Here is a 9,639-nt window from a genome sequence, read left to right as displayed (position 1 = left end):
GATTAAGGATCTTGAGATAGAGAGATTATCCTGCATTATCTTGGTGGGCCCTAAAAGTGATCAGGTGTATCTTTATAAGAGGGACACAAGGGGAGACTGTAGACAGAAGAAAAGAAAGGCTATGTGACCAGAGGGGCAGAGATTACAGTGATGGAACCACAAACCCAGAGATAACAGCAGCAACCAGAATCTGTAAGGAGCAAAGAATGATCTTCCCTAGAGCTTCTGGAAGAAGTGTGACCCTGACAACACCTTGCTTTCATCCCCAGGAAATGGATTTCAGGCTTACGGCCTCCAGAACTGTGAGAGAATAAAATTCTCTTGTTTTATGCCACCAAGTCTGTGGTAATTTGTTATAGCAGCTATAGAAAACTAATACACGGAAAATTAATATCTTTTTTTTTAAAGATTTTCTTTATTCGACAGAGAGAGAAGATCACAAATAGGCAAAGAGGCAGACAGAGAGAGAGGGGGAAGCAGGCTCCCTGCTGAGCAGAGGGCCCAATGCGGGCCTCGATTCCAGGACCCTGAGATCATGACCTGAGCTGAAGGCAGAGGCTTAACCCACTGAGTCACCCAGGGACCCTGGGGAAAATAACATCTTAATAAAATTGAGCTTTCTGATTCATGAGAGTGAAATATTTAAGTCTTCTTTCATTTATTTAAGTCTTCTTTCATTTCTTTCAACTTCTTTCATTTCTTTCAATTTAAATTTTCAAAAAAAAATTAAAAGAGTTTTACATGCACCAATCTTGCACATATTCTGTTAAATTTATCCCAATACCTTCCATGTTTTTTTAGGTTACTGTAAATATTTTAAAAATATCAACTTACAATTGTTTATTTCCAGCCCATAGCAATATCATTTTTGCCTATTAACCTTGTACCTTGTGACCTTGATAAACATATGTATTAGTTCTGGTAGATTTTTTTTTTTTTTGCTGATTCCTTAGAGTTTTATACTTAAATAAGCATATCATCTGTGAATAAAAAAAATTTATTTCTTTGTATCCAATTGCTATCCCTTTTCCTGTCCCTCACTCCTTATTGATTTGGCCAGGAACTGTAGTATAATATAGTATAACATTAAATGGAAGTGTCAAAATGGATATTCTTGTCCTGTTACTGATCTCAGGGGAGTGTGCATCCAGACATGTACTATATTATATCATGTTAGCTGCAAGTTTTCTATTGATGAGAAAGTTCAGGATGAGAAAGTTCCCTTCTATTCATAGTTTTCTCAGAGGAGTTTTTGTTGTCTGTATTGAATTTTGTCAAATCTTTTTTTTTTTTTCTGCATGTATTGAAATGATCTAATCATTCTTTTCTACTCTATTAATATGGTGGATAACATTGATTTTTGAATGGAAAATTAACCCTGCATTCCTGGAATAAATGTGGCCAAGATGTATTATCCATTTTATAATCTGTTAAATCTGACATGCTAAAATTTTGCCAGGTTTTTTTGTCTCTGTTTATGAAGGCTATGGGCCTATGATCTCTTTTTCTTGTAATGTTTATCAGGCTTTACCAGAAGACTTAAGATTTTTATAAAGATTTTATAAAGACTTAAGATTTTTTCTCTTGACCAATACTCAAATTAAAATATTTTTAATTAGAATTAAGTATTTTTGCTTTTTCGCAACGGGTTTGCCACCAGAACACAGGTGTCGTGAAAACCACCGCTCAACCTAAGCCAGAATGGGGAAGGAAAAGACTCATATCAACATTGTTGTCATCGGACACGTAGATTCGGGCAAGTCTACCACTACTGGTCATCTGATCTACAAATGTGGTGGGATCGACAAAAGAACTATTGAAAAATTCGAGAAGGAGGCTGCTGAGATGGGAAAAGGCTCCTTCAAGTATGCCTGGGTCTTGGATAAACTGAAAGCTGAACGTGAACGTGGTATCACCATTGATATCTCCCTGTGGAAATTCGAGACCAGCAAGTATTATGTGACCATCATTGATGCTCCAGGACACAGAGACTTTATCAAAAACATGATTACAGGCACATCTCAGGCTGACTGTGCTGTCCTGATTGTTGCTGCTGGTGTTGGTGAATTTGAAGCCGGTATCTCCAAGAATGGGCAGACCCGTGAGCATGCCCTTCTGGCTTACACACTGGGTGTAAAACAACTAATTGTTGGTGTTAACAAAATGGATTCCACTGAGCCACCCTACAGCCAGAAGAGATACGAGGAAATCGTTAAGGAAGTCAGCACCTACATTAAGAAAATTGGCTACAACCCCGACACAGTAGCATTTGTGCCAATTTCTGGTTGGAATGGTGACAACATGCTGGAGCCAAGTGCTAACATGCCTTGGTTCAAGGGATGGAAAGTCACCCGTAAAGATGGGAATGCCAGTGGAACCACACTGCTTGAAGCTCTGGATTGCATTCTGCCACCAACTCGTCCAACTGACAAGCCCTTGCGTCTGCCTCTCCAGGACGTCTACAAAATTGGTGGTATTGGTACTGTCCCTGTGGGCCGAGTGGAGACTGGTGTTCTTAAACCTGGCATGGTGGTCACCTTTGCTCCAGTCAATGTTACAACTGAAGTCAAGTCTGTTGAAATGCATCATGAAGCTTTGAGTGAGGCTCTTCCTGGGGACAATGTGGGCTTCAATGTCAAGAATGTATCTGTCAAAGATGTTCGTCGTGGCAATGTGGCTGGTGACAGCAAAAATGACCCACCAATGGAAGCAGCTGGATTCACAGCTCAGGTGATTATCCTGAACCATCCAGGCCAAATTAGTGCTGGATATGCACCTGTGCTGGATTGTCACACAGCTCACATTGCTTGCAAGTTTGCTGAGCTGAAGGAGAAGATAGATCGTCGTTCTGGAAAAAAGCTGGAAGATGGTCCCAAGTTCTTGAAATCTGGTGACGCTGCCATTGTTGATATGGTTCCTGGCAAGCCTATGTGTGTTGAGAGCTTCTCTGACTATCCTCCTCTGGGCCGTTTTGCTGTTCGTGACATGAGACAGACGGTTGCTGTGGGTGTCATCAAAGCAGTGGACAAGAAGGCAGCTGGAGCTGGCAAGGTCACCAAGTCTGCCCAGAAAGCTCAGAAGGCTAAATGAATATTATCCCCAATACCTGCCACCCCAGTCTTAATCAGTGGTGGAAGAACGGTCTCAGAACTGTTTGTGTCAATTGGCCATTTAAGTTTAATAGTAAAAGACTGGTTAATGATAACAATGCATCGTAAAACCTTCAGAAGGAAAGGAGAATGTTTTGTGGACCATTTGTTTTTTTTGTGTGTGTGTGGCAGTTTTAAGTTATTAGTTTTTAAAATCAGTACTTTTTAATGGAAACAACTTGACCAAAAATCTGTCACAGAATTTTGAGACCCATTAAAACAAAAGTTTAATGAGAAAAAAAAAAAAAAAAAAAAAAAAGAATTAAGTATTTTTAAATTAAATATTTTTTTATTTAATTAAATGCTTTTAAAAATTTTATGGAGCATCATATACATACAGAAAATGTATATATCATAAATCATAAATGTACAGTTTAATCTATTTTTATAAATTGGACACACCCTTGTAACTGGCATCCAGATCAAAAAAATATTACTGGGGGCGCCTGGGTGGCTCAGTGGGTTAAAGCCTCTGCCTTCGGCTCCGGTAATGATCCCAGGGTCCTGGGATTGAGCCCCGAATTGGGCTTTCTGCGCAGCAGGGAGCCTGTTTCCTCCTCTCTCTCTGCCTGCCTCTCTGCCTGCTTGTGATCTCCGTCAGTCAAATAAATAAATAAAATCTTTAGGAAAACAAAACAAAACAAAACAAATTACTAATGTCCCAGAAGATCTCTTTGTGTCCCCTTCTTTTTAATACCTCCTCAAAGATAAACACTGTTTGACTTCCAACAGCATAAGAGTGCTATTTTTTTTTTAACTTAATGTTAAGTGTAAGTGAATAGTCTGGTTTATTTCACTCAACATTATGCTGTTGGATTCATCCATCCTGTTGTGTGTAACTATAGGTTGGTCATTTTCATTAACGTGTAATGAGTACCCCATGGTGTCAATACGATAAAATATCTGTTCTACTGGGAATCTGAGTAGCTCCCAGTTTGGGTTTTTATAAATAGTTATGCTATGAACATTCTAATTCATGTAGTCATTTCTGTTGGGCATAGCCAAACATCGCATTATGTTATAAATTGTCACTAATGTAAAAAAAAAATGAGCGTGAATGTTAAAGTTAAAAATTTAAAACAACTAAAAAATGAAACAGAAATTAACCAACTTGCTTTAAATACTAAGTAAATCAAAATGCTACCCATTGTTTCTTTACTGCCTCTTTCATAATATAATGATGCCTCCCACCAAACGCTTCTACCTGTGCTGCTCTGTCTCTTCAAACTTATCACTCCATCCATGTTCCCTTCACCCTTCCACTGCTCCTCTCCTCTCGCCCTCCACTGGCCATTTCCTACCACCATTTAAAAGCTCTCAAGTTGGGGCACTTGGGTGACTCAGTCAACGAAGAATCTGACTCTTTGTATCAACTCAGGTCCTCATCTCAGGGTTGTGAGTTCAGGCCCTGCACTGGGCTCCATGCTTGGCATGAAGCCTGCTTAAAGAAAAGAAAAGAGAAGAGAAGAAAAGAAAAAAAAAAAGAAAAATTCTGAAGATATTCCCATAGTGAATGAACTCAAAATCTTAGCCTAAAAGGGCCTAAATATCTAGTGGGAACCCAGGATTTAAATATACTGTTTTTGTGTCTAAAACTCACTCATAGAGTGTTCCATTAGTTTAGTCTTTTTAGATCTTGGTCATCATCTTACATCCTACATCTAGGTTAGAGTAATTTATCTGTGCTCACACATTAACAGACCTAATTTCGGATGTTACCTATTGTGACCAAGAGAAGGGAAAGAATAATCAAGTCAAAGGAAGGCTGGCAACTCCCAGTTTAATTTTCATCCATGATAAGAAACTGTACTAAAAACACAAAAAAAATCTTAAACTCTTTAGAGGTTAATGTGAAGAAGCAGCACTGTGTTCTCTGATCCTGAAACACTAAACTAATTTTTTTAATATTTTATTTATTTATTTATTTATTTGAGAGCGAGAGAAAGAGTGAGTGCTTGAGCAGGAAGAGAGAGCATGAGAAGAGGGAGGGGCAGAGGGAAAAGTAGACTCCCTGCTCAGTGGGAAGAATTGTTATTTCTAATAAATTTTTAAGTTATTGATTATGTATTTAATGTGATACAGTCTAGGAAAATAGATATTGAAAGCTTTTAGATCTGACCACCCTAAGACTAATATCATGTCTAGTCTTTTTATTTGAATATGTTTTCCTATATCATAGACTCTATATCATTTAATAATCCTATTTTCTTCACTTATTTATAGCATATGTATTTCATACTGCCAAGAAGTCTTCGTGTCTTATTTCCAGTAGCTATCTCTTCTATGTTGAATGACTACTTTCTGTTTTTCACTAAAATAAACATACTAGGAGAATTTTCATGAATACAGCCTTTTCTCTATAGTTTACATTTTCCTACTAAAAGAAGAGCACAAATAATATAAATATTTTCATGATTCTTGAAATTGTTAAATCTTCTCCTGAAAGATGAATTTTATTTCCTCTTAATAGTAGTGTTAGTACTCCCTGGCTAAGAAAGAAGTAAGCAGAAGGTTGCATGCATACATATAAAAAGAATATTAACAGACCTAAAGGGAGAAATAAACAGCACTACAATAATTGTAGGAGACTTTAATATCCCTTTTACATCAATTGATAGATCATCCAGACAGAAAATCAATAAGGAAATATTGGCCTTACATGACAGATTAGATCAGATGGACTTAACAGGAATATACAAAACATTCCATCCAAAAGCAAAAGAATACACATTCTTCTCAAATGAACATGGAATATTTTCCAGGATAGGTCATGTGTTAGCCTAAGTCTTTATACATTTAAAAGGATTGAAATCATATTAAGCATCTTTTCCAGCATAAAGTTATGAAAGTAGAAACTAATTATTTGAAGCAAACTGGAAAGTTAACAAATATGTGGAGATTAAATAATAGGTTGCTGACCAACCAATGGATTAAAGAAGAAATCAAAAAGAGAAAATTTAAAAATACCTTGAGAAAAACATAAATACATATGTAACATACCACAATTTGCGGGATGCAGCAAAAGTAGTTCTAAGATGGAAGTTCATAGGGATAAATGCCTACCTCAGAAAACAAGAAAAGTCTCAAATAAACAACCTAATGTTAAAGGGATAGAAAATGAAGAGACAGCAAAGTCCAAAATTAGTAGAAGGAAGGAAATAAAATCATAGTAGAAATAAATGAAATAAGACACTAAAAGGATGATACAGAAGATCAATGAAACTAAGAGCTGGTTCATTGAAAAATAAATGAAATTGGTAAGCCTTTAGTTAGACTCACTAAGAAAAAATAAGACTCATAGAAATAAAATCAGAATAAAAAATGCAATGTTAACTGATACCATAAAAATACAAAGTATCATAAAAGACAAATAGAAATAATTATATGCCAATAAAATAGACAACGTAGAAGAAATAGATAAATTCCTAGAGACATACAACCTACATAGAATGAATTATGATGAAATAGAAAACCTGAACATACCAATACTAGTAAGGAGATTGAATCTATAATCAAAAACTTCCCGGGGCGCCTGGGTGGCTCAGTGGGTTAAGCCTCTGCCTTCAGCTCAGGTCATGATCTCAGGGTCCTGGAATCAAGCCCCACATCAGACTCTCTGCTCAGCGGGGAGCCTGCTTCCCCCTCTCTCACTGTCTGCCTTTCTGCCTACTTGTGATCTCTGTCAAATAAATAAATAAAATCATTAAAAAAAAAAAACCAAAAAACCTCCCAACAAACAAAAATCCAAGACCAGACAGCTTCACTTGTGAATTTTACCAAACATTCAAAGAAAAATTAATACCAATGTTTCTCAATCACTTCCAAAAGAAGAAGAAGGAGAAGGAGAATGAAGAAGAAAGAAGAAGAAAGAAGAAGAAGAAGAAGAAGAAGAAGAAGAAGAAGAAGAAGAAGAAGAAGAAGAAGAAGAAGAAACTCTTCCAAAATCATTTTATGAAATTAGCATTACCCTGATACCAAAACCAGACAAGAATACCAGAAGAAAAAAATTACAGGCCAATATCCTTGATGAACATAAATGCAAAAATCATTGACAAAATGTTAAGAAACTGAATTCAACAATATATTAAAAGGATCACACACTATGATCAAGTGGGATTTATCCCAGGGATGGAAGGATGGTTCAAAGATCTGCAAATCACCCAGTGTGATCTATCATACTAACCAAATGAAGGATAAAAATCATATGTACATCTCAATAGATGCAGGAAAAGCATTTGACAAAATTCAACATCCATTTATAATAAAAACTAGACAAATTGAGTGTAGAGGGAATATACCTCATCATAATAAAGGCCATATATGACAAACCCAGAGCCAACATCATACTCAATGGTGGAAGCTGGAAGTATTTCCTTTAAAGACAGGAATTAGACAAAGATACCTACTTTTACCACCTTTTTTCAACATAGTAATAAAAAAAATTAAAGAAGACACAAATAAATAAGAAGACATTCTATGCTCATATATTGGAAAAATAATATTGTTAAAATGTACATACTATCCAAATCAATCTACAGGGTCAGTGCAATCCCTATCTAAATTCCAGTGGCATTTTTCAAAGAAATAGAGCAAATAATTATAAAATTTGATGGATACACACACAGACATAGACACATACACACAATCCAAACACCGAAGTAATTTTGAGAAAGAACAAAGCTGGAGGCATAATACTCCCTGATTTCAAAGTATATAACAAAGCTATAGTAATTAAAACACTATAACATTGGCATAAAAAGACCTATAGATCAGTAGAAAGAATAGAGAGACTAGAATTAAACCCACACATCTATGGTCAATTAACATACAACAAAGGAGCCAGGAATATGTAGTGGGGAAAGGCTAGTCTCTTCAATAAATAGTGTTGAGAAAACTGGACAGCCACATGCAAAAGAATGAAACCTGACTTATGTCTTATACCATACACAAAAATTAACTAAAAATGGATCAAATACTTGAAAGTAAGACCTGAAACTCCTAAGAGAACGCATAGGCAGTAAGCTCTTTGGCATAGGTCTTGGCAATTATTTTTTTATTCTGACACCAAAAGGAAAAGCAACAAAAGCAAAAACAAATAAATGAACTACGTCATACTAAAAATCTTCACAACAGAGGAAACTACCAACAAAATGCAAAGGCAATCTACTGAGTTAGAGAAAATATTTTGCCAACCATGTATCTGATAACGTACTTATATCCCAAATATATAAAGAATTCATATGATTTCACTTATGTGTGGACTCTTAAAACAAAACAGAAACAGACTCATAAATACAAGAGAAAAAACTGGTGCTTGTCAGAGTAAAAGGTTGAGGGGGATGGGCAAAATAATGCAGGATATTAACAGGCAAAACCCACCAAAATAAACAAATAAATAATAAAATAAAATGGACTAAAAAATTACAAGAGATAAAGCCCTAGGAATTAATCTAGCAAAAGCTATGCAAAAAATAACAAAATTAAATTTTTAAAAAGCTGTGCCTGGGTGCCTGGGTGGCTCTGATGGTTAAGCATCTGCCTTCGGTTCAGGTCATGATCCCAGAGTCCTGGGATTGAGTCCCGCTTTGGGCTCCCTGCTTAGCGGGGAGATTGCTTCTCCCTCTCCCTCTACTGCTCCCTCTGCTTGTGCTCTTTCACGCTCTCGCTCTCTCTCTCAAATAAATAAATAAAACCTTTTTTTAAAAAAAAAGCTGTGCAAAACATTTAGACAGAATATTAACAAACTATTAAGTGACATAAAAGAAGGCCTAAACAAATGGAGAAATGTAATGTTATTATAGAAAAGTCAACAGCAATATGCTAATTCTTCCCATATAATCTATAAATTCACTGCAATTCAAATAGAATTTCCAATTGCTTTTTTTCATGAAACTTAATGAGGAGATCCTTAAATTCATATAGAATGGAAAAGTACAAAGAAAAGCCATGTAAATATTTTTTAAAGTAACAGTGATAACACTAAGTATATTCCCATATCAGAGGTTGTGATTGGACAATAGCAATTATTAAAATAGTAGGATTTCACCCATGGAGGAAAATAGAAGCCTAAAAATTGACCCAGACAGTTGTATATCATAAAAGAACATTATAAATCAGTAGAGAAAGAAAAAACTGCCCAGAAAATAATGGAGAAGAATATAAAAATTAAATCCCTACCTCACATCATCAAAAATTTTGGCTTATTAAGTAATTTTAAGTAAAAAGAAAACTTTAATTAAGAATAATAGGAGAATATTTGTATGATATTAGGTCAAGAAAGAATTTTTTTAACATGATAGGAAATGCATAAATCTTTAAGGAAAACATTGCTAAATGTGATTACATTGAAAGGAAAAATTTTCTATATAGCAAAAGGCTTCACAAAGACAAAAGCAATGCTACAGATCTGGGAAAAAATTACCTGTGATGCATACAACTGACAAATAAATAAATTTTCAATTATGTAAAGAACTCTCCAAATCACTAAGGA

At 35.5% G+C, this 9,639-nt stretch overlaps 1 protein-coding gene across 1 annotated transcript; it reads left to right on the top strand.

The window, feature by feature from the left end:
• Positions 1-1,660: 1,660 nt before the first annotated feature.
• On the top strand, positions 1,661-3,254 carry LOC116881249 (elongation factor 1-alpha 1). Its single transcript, XM_032880940.1, has one exon. The coding sequence runs from the start codon at positions 1,702-1,704 to the stop codon at positions 3,088-3,090; it is 1,389 nt and encodes a 462-aa protein (XP_032736831.1). The 5' UTR covers positions 1,661-1,701; the 3' UTR covers positions 3,091-3,254.
• The last annotated feature ends 6,385 nt before the right edge of the window (positions 3,255-9,639 follow it).

Source organism: Lontra canadensis, unplaced genomic scaffold (assembly GCF_010015895.1).
Source record: "Lontra canadensis isolate GAN:19392208 unplaced genomic scaffold, GSC_riverotter_1.0 scaffold72, whole genome shotgun sequence".
Classification (NCBI taxonomy): Eukaryota; Metazoa; Chordata; class Mammalia; order Carnivora; family Mustelidae; genus Lontra; species Lontra canadensis.
The sequence above is the reverse complement of the archived record's forward strand: the minus strand, read 5'-3'. Positions and strand labels throughout refer to the sequence as shown.